Here is a 16,406-nt window from a genome sequence, read left to right on the forward strand (position 1 = left end):
CCTGGAGAATCCTCTTCTCCAGGTGAACACCCCCAGCTCTCCCAAAGGGGCTCCAGGCCTCAGAGCAGCTCTGTGGCCTCCTCTGGGCTGGCTCCAGCAGCTCCAGCTCCTTCCTGTGCTGGAAGCCCAGGGCTGGGGCAGCTCTGCAGGTGGGGTCTCACCTGAGCAGGGCACAGGGGCAGAATCCCCCCCTGCCCTGCTGCCCCCCTGGGGGATCAGCCCAGCACAGGGGGGTTCTGGGCTGCCAGAGCACGGGGCTGGGGCACGCTGAGCATTCATCCACCAACACCCCCATGTCCTTCTCCCCCACCAACACCCCCATGTCCTTCTCCCCAGGGCTGCTCTCTGTCCATTCTCCAATCTTGCAATGTCTCTTTTAATTTAGAGGAAAACGTTCAGCAGAACAAAACAGCGCCGAAACATCTGGGAAGAGCTCCCGCCGCCCGGAACCAGCCTGGGGCTCTAGCGGGAGGATCCTGGCCCGGGTGCTGGGACGGGGCTCCCGGGCAGCCTCGGGAGCTGCCGCTGCCGCTCCGGCCGCGCCGTCCCCCGGTCCGTGACATCAGTGCCGCCGCCCGGGCCCGCCCTGCCCCGCCAGCGACAAAAGCACCGAGCGGGGCCGGCCCCAGCGGCTCCGACACCGGCAGCGGCACCGAACCCCGACCGACCCCGGCACCGAGACCGGCTTTGACACCGAGCCCGACACCGTCCCCGGCCCGGCCGCAGGTGGGTGCGGGGCCGAGGCGGCCGCCGGGTCCCGCCGAGCGCAGCGGAGCCGCCTCCCCTCCCGTGCCCGGGGCTGCCTCCATCCCTGTCCATGCCTGTCCCTCCCCTGAGCATGCCCCATCCCCGCGGGCCGCAGCGGGGGATGCGGGGCTGGGGAGGGGCTCAGCCCCCCGTGTGCCCGTGGGGTGGGCACGGAGCCCTGGGACCCCCGAGGCTGCTCCCGCTGCCGGAGCGGCCGCGCACATGGCGGGATGCGGAAGCCAAAGCTCTTGCATCAGATCGGTACCCAGTACGGCTCATTTCCAGGGAGCTGGGGCAGCTTAGCTGTGGGCTCGGGTCGGTTCGCAGAGGAGATTTACACTGCTGTGCACCGGGCTGGGCACAGGCTCGAGCACAGCTCCAGGTGCTGCTTTTCAACCTCAGAGCCCTCAGCCCGTGGGAGGGGGTTCAGGAGCACTGGGCAAAAGCCCCGGATTCTGCCAAGTCCCTGTATCAGATCTTCTGTCTCTCCCTGTATGAGAAAGGGCCAGTGCTAAAACAGTGTGAGGGGTGAGGCTGGCTTTGGGCGCTGCTCCTCCTGGCTCGAGAGCTTGGGGAAGGGTGAGAGGAGAAGCCCTGCAAGGAGCAACTGTGCTCGTTTGGTCTGTTCCTGCTGGAGCAGAGCAGCCTGAGGTCAGAGCTCCCCGGGGTCTGCAGCTTCCTCCTAAGGGGCAGCTCTGGTTTCTGCTCTCTGTGAGATGGGACAGGACCCAAGGAAGGGCTGGAGCTGTGTCAGGGGAGGGTCAGGCTGGAGATCAGGAAAGGTTCTTCCCCCAGAGGGTGCTGGCACTGCCCAGGCTCCCCAGGAAATAGGCACAGCCCTGAGGCTGCCAGAGCTCCAGGAGTGTTTGGGCAGCGCTGCCAGGGATGCCCAGGGTGGGATTGTTGGGGGGTCTGTGCAGGGCAGGGGTTGGATGTGATCCTTGTGGATCAATTCCAGCTCAGGATGTTCAGTTCTGATGATTCTGCTGGGGTTGAGGCTGGCAAGGTGCAGTTGGCCCTGGGGAGGATTCAGCCCTTCCCAGGAGCTCAGGGCTGTGCTGCTCCAGTGGGTCATGGGCTCTGTGCCAGCCTCTGCTGCCCCTGGATCAGGGGCTCTCCAGGCAGGATGGCAGTGCCTGAGAGCATCTGAGCTCAGCCCCCTGCTCCTGGAAGGGGAGGATGCGACCAACTGGGGCATTTCAGGGCTTTGGGGAAGCTCAAGTGGGCTCAGTCCAGTGATGGATCTTGATCCCTGTGGGAGTCAGGAGCTTTTCTTTGCACCCCTGAAAATGCTGTTGCTTTTGTTCTGGATCAAGTTGGGATTTTCATGGAGAACCCTGCTTCCAAGGAGACAAAGTCTCAAGCTGTGCCAAGAGAAATATAGGCTGGATATTAGGAAAAAGTTTTTTATGAGAGAGTGATAAAGTTCTGGTGAAGTTCTGAAGAAAGTGATAAAGCCTGACTGGGGAGGTGGTGGAGTCACCATCCCTGGGTGTGTTTAAAAAAAGCCTGGATGTGGCACTCAGTGCCATGGTTTAGTTGAGGTGTTAGGGCAAGGGTTAGACTCAATGATCTTGAAGGTCTCTTCCAGCCTGGTGATTCTGTGAATTCTGTGAGTTCTTTGTAAGCCAAGCCTGGGAGCTGTGTGTGCAGGCAGGGGCCCATGGCTGTGAGAGCTGTGTCTGGCCGGTGGCTCAGCTCTGTGCTGGCCTCTCTCAGGCCCCTGCTCTGCACAACCTGAGGCTGCCTTGGTGGCAGAATCATTTGATTGCTGCTGGAGTCAGGCCTGACTGCTCTTGGAGTCATAGAGTAGATGAGCCACATGTGAGCATCACTCTCGAGCTCAGAGTCTCTTGACTTCTTCCCTCCTATCCCAGCAAAGCCCTCAGAGGTGTCTGATATGATCCAGCTGCATCTCCTGGGGCAGTTCTGTGATTTCTCCCTGGTAATTCCCAGTGGTTTTCCATGTCTCTGAGCTCACCAGCCTCAGGTCCCTGTTCTCTTGCTCACCAGTTCAACATCACTGGATCACACATGACCTTCACTTATCCTTGTTTATGCTGTTGGTGGCCCAGTCTGCTCACATTACTGCTCCTCCCAGCTCATGACACAGCAGGGGACAAGGGGACAGTTCTAGCTTGCCCCCTGTAGAGCTGTTCCCACCTGTGCCCAGGTGATGGGGAGGCTGCTCTGTGACAGCTCCTGGTTGCCTGGGGCAGAGTCCCCCCCACCATGGGTCTGACTGCAGGTCCCGATGCTGAGCCCCTGGTGCCACATCCCCAGAGCAGGGGATGTTCCCTGGTCTGTCCCTGGGAGCTGCTTCCTCTCTGCTCTGCTCACATCTCATCTGTCTGGGTCCCTCTTGCTTCAAATTTCTGCCCATTTTATGGCCATGCCAGCTGCTCTCTAAACTGGCAGGCACTACTGAGACCCCTGGGCTTGGGGCTCCTGCTGTGGCTTCCTCCCCTTTGACTTCCCTTTGCCAGGGCATGGATTAATTCTGCCTGGACTGCTGTGAACATGCTTAGGAGTGAATTTTGTGCAGCACTGATGGTGCTCTTCTGTCATTCGCTTGTTTTAATGCTCTCATTTGGGAAAAAAGAACTTTTTATATGGGTCAGTACAAGTGATCTCCAAACACTAAGTGATTGCTCTGCAATTAATTACTGTAGGATTTTAGTAGGGCACAGACACAGGAAGATTGTCCAGCTATTGCAGAAGGTGGGATGGTTGAGCTGACATCCTGGTGGCTGCAGGTGACAGGTAGGACCTGCCCTGCCCTGAGTGCTCCCATGGAGCTGCATCCACACAGCCACAGGCTGTGCTCAGCTCCAGCAGCTCCCACCCAGCTGCTCTCAGGATGGCAGGGTGGAGGGGTCAGCTCTGGGGGCAGTGACAGGAGCACAGGGACCTTTCAACCCACTCAAAAAAGAGGATGACTGTGTTTCTGCTGCCTGATGGCTGCATCAGCTCACTGCTTCCTCTTACAGCCAGTGATGACATCCCAGAGCACCAGTGCATACTGGATCCATACTGGTTTATTCCTGGTTGTTCAGTGTAGCTTACACTGCCTCCCAGGCTGGTGCAGCACATGAGTCTGAGCCGGGATTTCAGAGAGCCACAGCCAGGTTTGGGTTGGAAGGACCTGGAAGGTTACCCAGTGCCACCCCAGCCATAGGCAGGGGCACCTTCCACTGTCTCAGTTGCTCCAGGCTCCATCCAAGCTGGTCTTTGCCAGAGAGCTGGACTGCTGCAACATCATACTCTGGAACTGGGATCAGCCTTGGCTGCTTCTGCACAAGCCTCCCCTTGTCTGTGCTCCCCACGGTGCAGCTGCTGCTAAAGGATGGGAGCTTGGTTTGGGAGCCTCTTCTCTTATCTGTGATGGAAAATGGAGTGGCTCCAGGGCCAAGCCCTGCTTGGCACTGAGTGTGGTGTTTATAGGGCTCTGGGTATGTTTACTGGGAGTTGGGAGCTGCAGGAGGAAGGAGAATAATCTTGTTTTTTTTGGCAGCCCCTTGCCTGTACTTAGTGAGGTCATTGGCTCTAGGATTGTCACCTCCTGTTCCTTATTTTGCATGGGGCCCAGAATGACTTGGAGAAGTGTAACTGTGGTCACCGAGTGTTGCAATTGGGCAAAATACGCAAAGTATTCTGAAAATAATGCTGAAGGGATTGTAAACACTCTGACATATCTTAAAGTGGCCATTACTTAGGGAATTGGGAGGGTGGATCTGTCTGGATGGCAGTTGTGAGGATTTGGCTGGTCCAGGCACCCAGAGCAGGGTTTTCCTATTCCTTTTTTTGCTGCTGCTGAAAGCCTGTAGCACAAATTTGGGCTGTGTGTGGCCTGCTGGGCTCACAGCATGTGGGGGTGGTTTGTTGTGGACTAACGGGGAATCCTCAGCAACTTAAATCTTATCTCAGGTTTTCTCTGTGTCTGGCTGTGAGCCCTCACAGGGATCCCCAGGACAAACTAATGTCCATGGTCTCTCCCCTCAGAAAATCCATCCCGGTGTGTGCCAGGAGGTTTTGCTGGGATGTGGCTTTGCTGGGGCTGTGTTTGTGCTTCATGGTGAGAGTCAGCTGCTCAAATCACATTTAATCACATCATTTAAACTGAGTGGAAGCACCTGCAGCCTTCCCATGGTGGATTGAGGAAAATCAGCAGCAGCAAAAGGGCTGGGACTCCTCTTGTGGCAAATGTCAGGTGAGCGTCACCCACAATCAGGTTTTCTCCTCCTTTAGGCTTCCAGGCAGCTCAGGGGAAGGTGTCCCCATTGCTGATCTCTTGGTTTGAGCAGGGTAGCCTTGACCTTCAGGACAAACCAAGTTCAGAGAATGTGAATACCGCATCTTCCTTCACTGCTGCTGCTCTGAGGGGAACAAAACGTGCTGTGGAGGCAAAGGGGAGCAGCTGGTCCCAAACCTTGGGGTGCACTGGTGGATGCCCTGGCTCAGGGCTGGCAAGAGGCTGCCCCAAAAGCAGGGCTGGGAATCCCAGAGATGGGGTCTGCCAGCTCTGGGGGCTGGAAAGGGATGGGGGCCTGCAAGAATTGCAGTCTGTCGTTCCTGACGTGGGATCTGACACGGGGCTGGTGGGCTCCCAGCCCATGCAGGGCTCAGGGGGTGCTGCTGGATGTTTCTGCCCTCCAAGGAAACTCCTGAACCAGGTCAGGCTGTCCTGATGGAGGGGAAAAGGCAGGCTCTGGAGAGAGCAGCCCGTGTCCTTTTAAGGCAATCCAAAGGCTGGGACTGGAGGAATCGGTGGCTGGAAGGGAGGGGTTTGGCACAGCGGGAAGCCCGGCCTGTGGAAGAGAGACTTCCCAGCTGTGATCGCAGCCCAGACACGGCTCCCAGCATCCCGGGAGCCAGCACAGCCTCCCCAGCCCTGCTCCTCCCCTTCTCTGTCCGTCTGTCCTGCACTGAGACCCTCTGGGCACCTGGGTTAGGGTTAGGGCCAGGATAAAGTGGGGTTGGTTCTGACCCCTGCCCTGGTAGCCAGGCTGGGATCAGTTTCCCTTTTCCTGACAAAATGCTCTCACACAGGGAAGATCTTGACTCCCCCCTGGCCTGGGATGTGCAGGGACCCTGCTGTGCCTTGTGCCCTTCATGCTCCCCATCTCTGTTTGGTGTTTGCACAGCTCCAGTCCTGCTGGGTTCAGTACCCACCTCCCCAGCTGGGACAGCCACTGGGCCTGGGGGGCTGCAGCTGCCCAAGGTGACCCAGGATCTGCTGCAAGGGGGGGCTCCAAGGCTCCTGGTGTGCCCTGGCAGAGCCAGGTCCCTTCCTCATCTCCACACAGCTGAGCTGAGGGAGGGGACAAGATCCTACACACATGGTGGGCTGGCAAATCTTGTACTCTGAAAATAGGGTTTGCTTTTGGAGACCCCTGCCCTGCTTTAGCTGTTCAGGGGTCAGGAAGCACATGGTGACTTCTGCTGCCTGTCCCCAGAGGGGAGCAGGATGGGGAATTCCAGAGGTGTTGATGGAAAGAGGCCCCTGGAGACCTCTCAAGCTGTAGCTTGTGCCTGTTGACCTTGCTTGCATCATTGGGCCCCTCCAAAAAGTGTTTTATTGTCTTTGTAGCATCCCCTGCTGTTTGATCCTCCTTAGCTCCCTCTTGGCCACACTCAATTAGCCTGGCTCCCTCAGGATCTCCTTGGTTGTGTGAATGTCTCAAGGTTTATGGTCTGCACAAGTGTCAGGGCTCCTCTGGGCTGGAGCTCTGCTGCTCGTGTAAGCAGTTTACAGTATTTTGGGGTTATCTGCAAATCCAGGGGCCTCTTGATGGTGTCTCATCAGACACAGTTTAGGAATGAGAAGAGAAATAGAAGCATTTATAGCCTGCTGAGGAGCTGGATGGTGCCTTAGGCTGATGCTCAGGTTTTTGCCCTGCTCTGTCTCCTTGCTTTCAGATTTTCCAGGCTGTGACTCTGCCTGCAGTCCTGGGGGAGACTGACAGTGCAGGGAGTGCCTGGGAGGGAGGGTTTGGTCAGGCAGGAGCTGATGGTGCTGTGGGACCTGTGCCAGAGCCTTGGTGTTGTCAGGGGCAGCTCCTGCCCTCGGGCAGCCCTGACTGTGCCCTGCCCTGCAGTGCCTGAGCTTGGTCAGGGAGGAGGAGCTGGGACTGTGTCCAGGGCTGTGGCAGCAGCAGCAGCAGCTCTGCCACTGCAGCACCAAGGCTCAGTCACCCTGACCGTGGCAGGGCTGGCAGGAGGGCTGTGACCCGAGGAGGTGCCTGGGTGGCTCTGTGGGTGCTCTCTCCCAGCTTTGTGCTGCTTCCTCCCTTTTCCTGGCACTGCCAGGAGCTGTGAGGTCCCATGGCACCAAGGCAGGGATTTCTGCTGCTCCTGGCAGACAGGACCAGTGGTCCCTGGGAGGCACTGCTGGGTCCCTGAGTTCCAGTGCTCATTGCCAGCCCTGCAGTCTGTGCCCCTGCAGACACTGTGGGTGCTCTCTGCACCTGTGGGTGTGGGAAGGTGCTGGAGCTCCAGGCCTGCTCTGGCTGCCCCATCCCAGCCCCACAGAGCCCTGCCCCTGCTCCTGACTCTGCTTTCCCCTGCAGGATGCCAAACTGGGGAGGAGGGAAGAAGTGTGGGGTGTGCCAGAAGGCCGTGTACTTCGCTGAGGAGGTGCAGTGTGAAGGCAACAGCTTCCACAAGTCCTGCTTCTTGTGCAGTGAGTACCCCCCCTTCCCTGATCCCTCTCTGCTTCCTGGGCAGGGCTCCTCAGGATCTCTCCAAACCCCAGCATGGCAGGAGCACAGATCATCCCAGGACATGTGGGCTGCCCAAGCTGCCAGGGCTGAGCTCAGCCAGCACCCACACAAAGACTTTGCCCATCCCTCCTGCAGGGAAAGGCCAGGCTGGGTTCTCTGCTCTGTGTCCAGATGTTGAGGATTGGAGCAGGAGCCAGGGCCTCTCCCAGCAGTGGTGGCAGGAGGTGGCACATCCCATGCAGTGCTGCAGGAGGGGCTGGCTTTGGCCTTCTCAGTGCCTGTGCCACACTAAAAGGTGGCTGAGCCTGGGGAGCTGGCATGGAATCTCCTCATGTCTGAGGGGATGATGGGAAGGAGATCCTGTCCTGGCCCTTGTGCTGATGGAAAGCTTCCTGAGAAGTGCTGAAGCATCACCCCCAGCCTGTCTGCAGATCCCCTGTTACTGAGGGTGTCTCTGGGGTGTGTTTGGACCCAAGTGTCACCTCTGGGTGGGGGCAGCAGAGCAGGACCTGGCTGCAGGTGATGCAGTGCTGAGCTCCCTTCCTCTGCCTCCTCTGCAGGATCCTACAACTCCTGCCTGGGCACAATCCCCAGACACCCTTCCCTGCCTTTGGGGATCCCAGAGCTGGTGGTGTTGCAGTGCTGAGAGCAGCTCCTTAAACCTGGGGAATCCAGAGGGGCCACAAGAGGTTTGATTCAGAAGATGAGCAGTGTCCTCAGCCTATGTGGCACCAGATTACTGTCCTCTGTCACATATCAGAACCAGTGATTCTCCTGTGCCTACAGGAGATGGGGCATGGAGCAGCCTGGTCTGGTGGAAGGTGTCCCTGCTCGTGGCAGGGGTAGGACAAGATGAGTTTTAAGGTCCCTTCCCACCCAAACCTCTCTGGAATTCTGTGGACAGGAGCACACATATTGTCTGTGTCTGCTGATGGCTCCTTGAGACATTGCATCTGTCACAGAGCAGTAGAAGAGCATCTCCAGGCTGGCCTTGCAGCAGGGCCCCACTGAAGTTTAATGTTTCCTCAGCTGGTCCCAGTGCCCTGGTCCCAGTCTCAGCATCCCATCACAGCAGGGAGCACAGCTGGGATCTTTTCCATAGGGACAGCCAGCAGAGGTGGGATCTGGAAACAAGGCACACTCTGGAACTGATCTCTTCCAGCAGGGAAACTCCAGTGCCCTCATGGGATGATCCCTGTGATGCCCCTGTGCCCACCCAGCCTGGCTGCAGGATTTCTTGTCCAGCCTGCCTGGGCACAGCAGGCACAGCTGGCTGCAGCTGGCACAGGGTGTGGGGAGCTGCTGCTGTGTCTGTGCTCCCTGCAGGGTGAGCAGCATGGCCAGGAGCTCCCATCTGGGGCAGTTTCCAGGCTGCAAACCTGCTTTGGCTGGAAGGGCTCAGAGGGAGTTGCTGAGGTGTTTCCTGGGCAGGACCAGGGTGACAGGCTGGGTTTGTATGGCAGCTGCTCTGCAGAAGGAAATCCTGTTTGTGCTTTGGCCTCGATAAGGAGGGTGGGAATGTTGCCCTCACCCCTTGTGCACACAGCTGGTTTGCCAGGGGAAGCTGCTGCCATGGGATGCTGGGCAGGCCTCCAGAGCCATGGAATGAGGCTAAAGGCATTTCTTCCAGGAGGGAATACACAGCCAGAGTGGGGAAGAAGGTCCCCCGTGTGTGATCATGGAAGCAAGTGCCCAGGGAGTGGTCCTGGGCTCAGGGCTGCTGTCCCTGTGCTTTGCAGGCATTTGTTTTGCCACTCCACATGTACCCAGCAGCTCTGCCTGTCCTGGCTGTGGCTCGTGCCAGTCCACCCTGCTGCCCACTGTTCCCAGTCTGTGGATGGTGCTCCTGAGCTCCTGCATTCCCAGCCTGTTCCCCAGTGCTGCATTTGGGCCCCATCAAGGAACTTAAAACCATTATCTTTAGGGGAGAATAACAAATACTTCAACCAGATCTGCCAAAAACATCATCTAAAAGGAGCCAAGCCTACCACAGTGCATTAGAGCTCGGGGAGCAACTTGGTGATTGACTCCTGGCCGTGATCCAGCTGCCTGGGTAGTGCAGCAGAAGTGAGCTGGAATGAGCCCCATGGCCTTGGAAAGCAGAGGCAGCTCTTGTCTGATTGTTTTGGGAGCAGCTCAGCTGCTCTTAGAAAAACAAAGGGTCCTTAACTCCTGAGTGCAGTGCCCTGGAATTTCTGCAATGCACAAACCCGGGGGCTGGGTAAGAAATTTTTCTGTTGCCTCTCAAAGCTCTGTAAGTACAGATGAGGGACTGTGAAAGGTTGGGCTGGAGCTCCAAATCCATCCAGATCCCACCGAGACCATTCACTGCTGCCCCCGACAAAGCTCACACAAAACCCTTTGAAATGCCAGTGAAAGTGCCCAGATTCCTTCCTGATGGTCTGGCTGAGCAGTGTCACTCCAGGGCAATGCAGAGAGCCCAGGAGCAGCTTTGGAGCCAGTTACCTGCTCTGTTCTCTCCATCCCAGCTCCTGCTGTGGTCAGGGCATGTAGCCAGGAGAGGACTCTGCCAGAGCCTCCTTAGATGGCAGGAGATGCTTCCCTTTCCTCCTCCTTGGCCCAGCAGAGGCACACAGGGTTCTCCTGGCTGTTTTTAGTCATGGAAGGGCTGCCTTCTGCCCCTGCTCAGTTTGTGCTGCTCCAAGGGGAGAACTCTGCTCTGTTTGCATTCCTGTGATATTGGGAAAGGCCAAGGAGCTGCTCTGCTGGCCCAGAAGCTGTTGGAAGCCTCGACATTTAAGGCGTGGAAAGCAGGCTGGGGGAGCCGTGGCAGCTGCAGCTGGATCTGTGTGGAGCTGGCTGCCAGCACTGCAGACTCTGCCCCAGGAGTGCCATCCTGCACAGGGACACGGGGCAGTACCTGCAGTTTGGGTGCTGGGGGCCTCCCCTGCCTGGCAGAGTGAAATAAATAGGGCAGGAGATCTTTCTCCTTTCTAATGCCTTTGTTAAAAATCAGCTCGGGTGGGATGAACCGACAGGCTCCCAGGAGTGGCACGGAGGAGGAGGAGGAAAACTGCAGCTTTGTCCACTGGTCTGTGGGCAGAGCTGGGGCATCTGTGCTCACGAGAGCATCAAGAGATTCCCAGTTCTTTGGTTTGACGTTCGGGGTCCTCTGTCCAGCCGACATCTTTAGGTCAGGGTGAGGGGTAAAAAGGGTCTTAGTGGACTGGATTCTGTTCCTCATGTCTAGACATCACTTCAATCCCTCAATTCCGTGTTGGCTCGTTGTTTTTAGGGGTTTTTGCTGGGTTTGGGGAGGGGTTTCTTCATTTGCGTGCCAACCCCAATGTCATTTGCATGCCAACTCGATGTCCCTTCCTCTTCACCATCCGGGTGCCATCCTCCAGGAAGCAGCAGGGTGCCACTCGACAGAAGGGGGAATTCTTAACCATCAACAACAGGCAGTTAACGAAAAAGGTGATTACAACAACAAACAGTTAGAACTCCACCCTGGCAGCAACTGGCCCAGCCTGTTAACTCTGCAACTTCTTAAAAAAATGGGCAGCTGTTCTACTCATAAAACAGAGGGTTTCAGGAAGGGCTGGGAAGGAACGTGGCAGCTGTGAGCAGAGCTGGGACAGGAGCTGGTACTTCCAGGACCTTAATGGGGTTTATGAAAGAGAGGCAGAGTGACTTTAAACACAGGCAGATAATGACTGGGTACTGGGGATGTTTTCAAACTGAAAGAGGAGCAATCTATATTAGATATAAGGGAGAAAGTTAGATTAGATATAAGGAAGTGATTCTTTACTCAGAGGGTGGTGGAACATTGCATTCCAGAGAAGTTGTGGCTGCTCCATCCTTGGAAGTGTTCAAGACCAAGTTGGACAGGGCTTGCAGCAACCTGGGATAGTGGAAAGTATCCATGGCAGAGAGTTGGAATCAGATAATCCAAACTGAAGGTCCCTTCCAACCCAAACCAGTCTGTCATTCTGTGGAAACCTAAAAACCAAGAGAAGCCCTGAGCCCAGCACCAAGCTCAAGCTCTGGGTGGGCTCAGCAGGGCCCCTGAGCCTGGCTGCCATCTCCTCCTGTCCCATCTTGCATCCCACATTGACCCCCAGGGCTCAAACACCTGCCTGAGTTGGTGTTCCTCACCTGAGACCCCCATGCCCACCCCCAGACCCAGGGCTGAGGTGTCATGGGAGCCTTTGAGCTCTGGACAGGTGAGTGTGCCCAATGTGCAGTGCCTCAGGTGTGCTGATGGCCACAGGGCTGCTCTTGGATGGCTCTTGGTCCATCCAAACACCAGCAAAACCACATTTGCTCACATTTCTTTGCCCCGAGTGCTTCCTGCTGTGGATTTGCAGTGGACAAGGCATGGGGCCAGGGCATCCATCCCCAGGCCTGAGAATCCTGCAGTGATTCCTAGGGAAAATTCACCCCCATGGTTTAAGTGCAGCTGCAGGAGAGCAGCACCCAGAGGGTTAAGGGAGCTTTCCTTCCCTTGGTATCACCCTGTTGGCTTTGATGGTTGCTTCCTTTTAAAGCCAGACACTGCTCTTGTTGTGATCCTTATCTGCCTGGTTTGCATGTGCTCCCTGCAGCTGGATCCTGTCGAGGCTTTCCCTGCTCCTTGAAAGCTCAGCTCTGCTGTCCATGTGAGGGCTTGTTTTCCCCAGCTCATTATGAGCTCTGCGAGAGCAGGCTGATGCCACACCCTCCCCTCTGTTCTAGTGGTCTGTAAGAAGAATTTGGACAGCACCACCGTGGCCGTGCATGGTGAGGAGATCTACTGCAAGTCCTGCTACGGGAAGAAGTACGGCCCCAAGGGCTACGGCTACGGGCAGGGAGCAGGGACCCTGAGCACGGACAAGGGAGAGTCCCTGGGAATCAAATATGAAGAGTGAGTTGGAGCCTTGTTTTCTGTGACCGTGTTCACAGGGGTCCCAGGATGAGGGAAGAGACAAGGATCTGACTCCATGTTTCAGAAGGCTTGATTTATTATTTTATGATATATATTATATTAAAACTATACTAAAAGAATAGGAGAAAGGATTTCATCAGAAGGCTGGCTAAGAATAGAAAAGGAATAAATAACAAAGGCTTGTGACTGACCAAGACAGTCTGGACAGCTGGACCATGATTGGCCATTAATTAGAAACAACCACATGAGACCAATCCCAGATGCACCTGTTGCATTCCACAGCAGCAGATAACCATTGGTTACATTTTGTTCCTGAGGCCTCTCAGCTTCTCAGGAGAAAAAATCCTAAGGAAAGGATTTTTCAGAAAATACCATGGCTCCAGTTTTCGACACTGGTGCTAAGGGCACCTTCTCCCTACTCCTGTCCTGTGGTGCTTGGCTGTGGTGCAGCCTGTGCTGAGCTCCCAACAGTGTCCATGGGCTGCCTGGCCCCTCTGCCCCTCCAGGGAATCCCACTGAACCCCATTTGGTGGGTGGGATGGGATGGGATGGGACATGTCCCCATTGCCTGAGCACACTGCCCACCCCTCCCAGCACACAGCCCCCAGGCTGAACTTTCCATGGGGAATGTTCCCTTATAAACTGGGTTGGGATTTGGGATCCACCTTGCACCCCTGATCGTGAGCTCCCTGCCACCCACAGGGGCCAGCCCCACCGACCCCTGAACCCCAACGCAGCCCGGATGGCCCAGAAGGTGGGAGGAGCTGATGGGTGCCCCCGCTGTGGCCAGGCCGTGTATGCGGCTGAGAAGGTCATCGGAGCTGGGAAGGTAAAAGGGATGGGGGGCACAGGGGTGGGGGGCACAGGGGTGGGGGGCATGGGGATGGGGAGAGACAGGGATGGGAGCCACAGGGCACAGGGGTGGGGGCACAGGGAGGGGGGGCACAGGGTGCTGCATGGCAGGGACGCCTTCAGAGAGGGTCTGGACCTGCCCTCGGCCAGGGCTGGGCTTGGCTCCAATGCCACGTTCACCTGGAAGCCTGGCAGCAAAAGGAGATCTTGGCATGTCTGGAAGCCATGCTGTCCAGGCTGCAGCGCTCTCACAGATTTGTAGATGGGGGAGAAATACATTTTTTATTAAATATTTCTGGCCCTGCTCAGTGTCAAGGGACACTGGCCTTGTCACTGCTCACCCTCCCATCCTGCTGTGGATGTGCTGGGAGGGTGAGCAGTGACAAGACCAATGTCCCTGGTTGCTGAAAGGTGCCTCTTTCTCCCCTCTGTGCCATAGTCAGGATGCTGTGGCCAGGATTTGGGGCAGGCAGTGAATCCCAGTGGTCAGCACTGCCCACAGGTCGGGCAGGGTGCTGGAGCTGGGGGCATGGGTTTGGTGAATGGTCCTAGGGCTGTTCTGGTGGTGGCTGGGTCAGCTCAGGTTTGGTGTGAAGGTCACTGTCACAGCCCTGGCACTCCCTGTCAAAGATGCCAAAGTCATCCCTTCACCAGGGTTCTTTGTACCCTGAGCTGTGACCTGGTCCCAGCCCAGCTCCTCTGCAAGGCCTGGGGACCCCTTCTGCCCTGCCAGCCCTGGGACTCCAGATGAGGTCCCTGCCTGGAGCTGCCCTCCCCATGAGTTCAGGCACATGCAGAGCTTTTCAGGGACACCAGGCCAGGCTGCCGGGCTTTGTGCCATGGGGACAGGGTGGCCATGCTGGGACAGCCTCACTAGGGATGAAGTTTCACTCCCTGACCTGGCTGGGCTCTGTCCTCCTGGGGCTTTGTGCTTGTCCTGTGTCCCCAGAACAAGGAGGGGGTCAACAGAAAGAAAGGGCCCCTCAGCATCATCACCCCCCAGCTGGCTTGTGATGAACACGTTGAGGGTCAGCCCAGGGTCAAAAGCTGAATTTACCCTTAAAACCATGATCTGGGCTTCCTGGTCAGCTTCTGGCCCCAATGTTTACTGAGAACCAAAGTTGGTGAAGCAATTACATTAAAGCAGACCCACAGAGGATTCCAGAGCATGTATTTCATGTGCTAATGTTTGCTGGATGACTGCATCCAATACCTCCTCCTCCAGCCCATGAATTTCACATTTTCTTCCAAAAAAGGTTTCATGTTTTCCCAAGTGTTTGTTTAAATTCCTCGGTGAGCAGCTCTGGCTACTTAAGGTCTGCCTGAAGGCTGTGAGCTCATTTATCTCCAGGGGACTGCTGGAACCATGGGGGGTTATTTTTAAACACTGTCTGGTTTTGGCATTTTTCCTCTCTGTTTTCTGCCTTCCTTGGAGCTGTGGTTGTGTGGGGCACTTGTCCCATCCCTGCTGCCACCCCAGTCGTGGGTTTCAGCTGGACAATGGGGGGATGTGTCTCACTGGTTTAGAGAGGGCAGTCCCCAAAGAGGGGGGGATTGCTCCTTGCAAATTATTGTAGAAATTACTGCACAAATGACTTCTTAGAGTGTCGGCAAAAGGTCTCCAAAACCAGATCAGCACAGGAGCAGTGCCTACACCTGATGTTTCCTCTCCGTATTTTCCCTGTGGGGCTGGGAGTGCTTTCCAGGGAAAAGCTTTTATCCTGTTCAGAGCTTTTGCCAGCCCCTTTTGATCAGAAGCAGGGCAGGGGGCCTGGCTGGTACCAGAGCCTGGCTGCCCTGTCCCTGGGCTCTGACTGGGCTCTGCTCCTGTCCCACAGTCCTGGCACAAGTCCTGCTTCCGCTGTGCCAAGTGTGGCAAAAGCTTGGAGTCCACCACCCTGGCAGACAAAGATGGGGAGATCTACTGCAAAGGTGAGCCCCACCTTCCCTGCTGCCTTGTCCTGGGCTCTGAGGGGTGGGGCTGAAAGGACCCAGGGGGGTTGGAGGCTGGGGAAGGGGGGGGGCTGAAAGGACCCAGGGGGGTTGGAGGCTGGGGAAGGGGTGGCCCAGCAGCTGCTTTCAGGACAGACTGTGCCAGCCACAGGGCTGGAGAATTTCCTGCTGAGCCAGGGCCTCTGTTTGCCCAACAAATCTGGCAAACCTTGTCCTGGCCAGGCAGGATGTGCCCCTTGGAGGGGCCCGCTCCTGTGCCAGCCTCACCCGTGTCTCCCTTCCATCCTCTGCAGGTTGTTACGCCAAGAACTTCGGTCCCAAGGGCTTTGGCTTCGGGCAGGGCGCCGGGGCACTGATCCACTCCCAGTGAGCCCCAGGGCTGAGCCCTGCCCTCACCCAGGGCTGTCCTGCGCTGCCCGCCCGCCCCACGCCGCAGTGAGTGCCCCACTGTCACCCACTGTCACCCACTGTCACCCCCAGCCACCGCTGCTTCGCAGCACCAGCCCCTCCTGCCCTGCCCCGGCGCTCCCCAGAGCCGGGGGTCCCAGCCTTGTCCCCGAGGGGTCCTGCTGGGCAGGGGGCACAGGGGGGGCACTCCCTGGCTCTGCAGAGAGGCCCCGGTGCCCGAGTCCCGCCCGTCCCGCTGGCCCGTGCGCAGCCGTGACACCGAGCAAGCAATAAAACATCAGCGACATCAGAGCCTGGCCCTGCCTCTGACTCTGCTGGGGCTGAGGGCCCAGGGCTGGGGAGGCGTTTGCAGCCCTGGCTTGGAATTAAAGCCCAATGGCAGGAATGTGTCGGTGCAGTCTGACACGGCCCAGCTGAGCTCTGCAGCCCGCTGGGATGGGCTCCCCCTCTGCTCCCACCAAGAATCAGCATGGAATGGTTTGGATGGGAGGAGACCTTAAAGCTCATCTTGTTCCACCTTCCACTAGCCCAGGCTGCTCCAAGCTCTGTCGTTGAAGACTTCCAGGAATGGGGATAACTATTCCAAAAGCAGAGGTTGATGCTGGGAGGCCAGGGACAGCCCTCCTGGGTGTGCTGGTAGCACCACACGTGTGCTCAGGCTCTCAAAACCCCTATCAGTACTTTTAGGTGGCACCTCTCCAAGCAGGCATGCCCAGCAGTGCCGAGTAATTAACAGCTTTTCACCTACTCCCTGCTTTTTTACAGCTTGTGGATCATTAAGCCTCCAGTTTGGCAGCTGCCCAGGTTTAATTGGTTTCCATCTAAACTCCGCACTC

The 16,406-nt window shown here is 57.0% G+C and overlaps 1 protein-coding gene across 1 annotated transcript; it reads left to right on the plus strand.

Annotated features, from left to right (window-relative positions):
- Positions 1–421: 421 nt before the first annotated feature.
- CSRP1 (cysteine and glycine rich protein 1) lies at positions 422–15,859 on the plus strand. Its single transcript, XM_054648711.2, has 6 exons — positions 422–726; positions 7,317–7,429; positions 12,168–12,336; positions 13,060–13,186; positions 15,048–15,141; positions 15,456–15,859. Exons 2-6 carry the CDS (start codon positions 7,318–7,320, stop codon positions 15,530–15,532), a joined length of 579 nt encoding a protein of 192 aa, XP_054504686.2. The 5' UTR covers positions 422–726; position 7,317; the 3' UTR covers positions 15,533–15,859.
- Positions 15,860–16,406: the final 547 nt, after the last annotated feature.

The sequence above is a fragment of the Agelaius phoeniceus genome, chromosome 25 (assembly GCF_051311805.1).
Source record: "Agelaius phoeniceus isolate bAgePho1 chromosome 25, bAgePho1.hap1, whole genome shotgun sequence".
NCBI classification, from domain to species: domain Eukaryota; kingdom Metazoa; phylum Chordata; class Aves; order Passeriformes; family Icteridae; genus Agelaius; species Agelaius phoeniceus.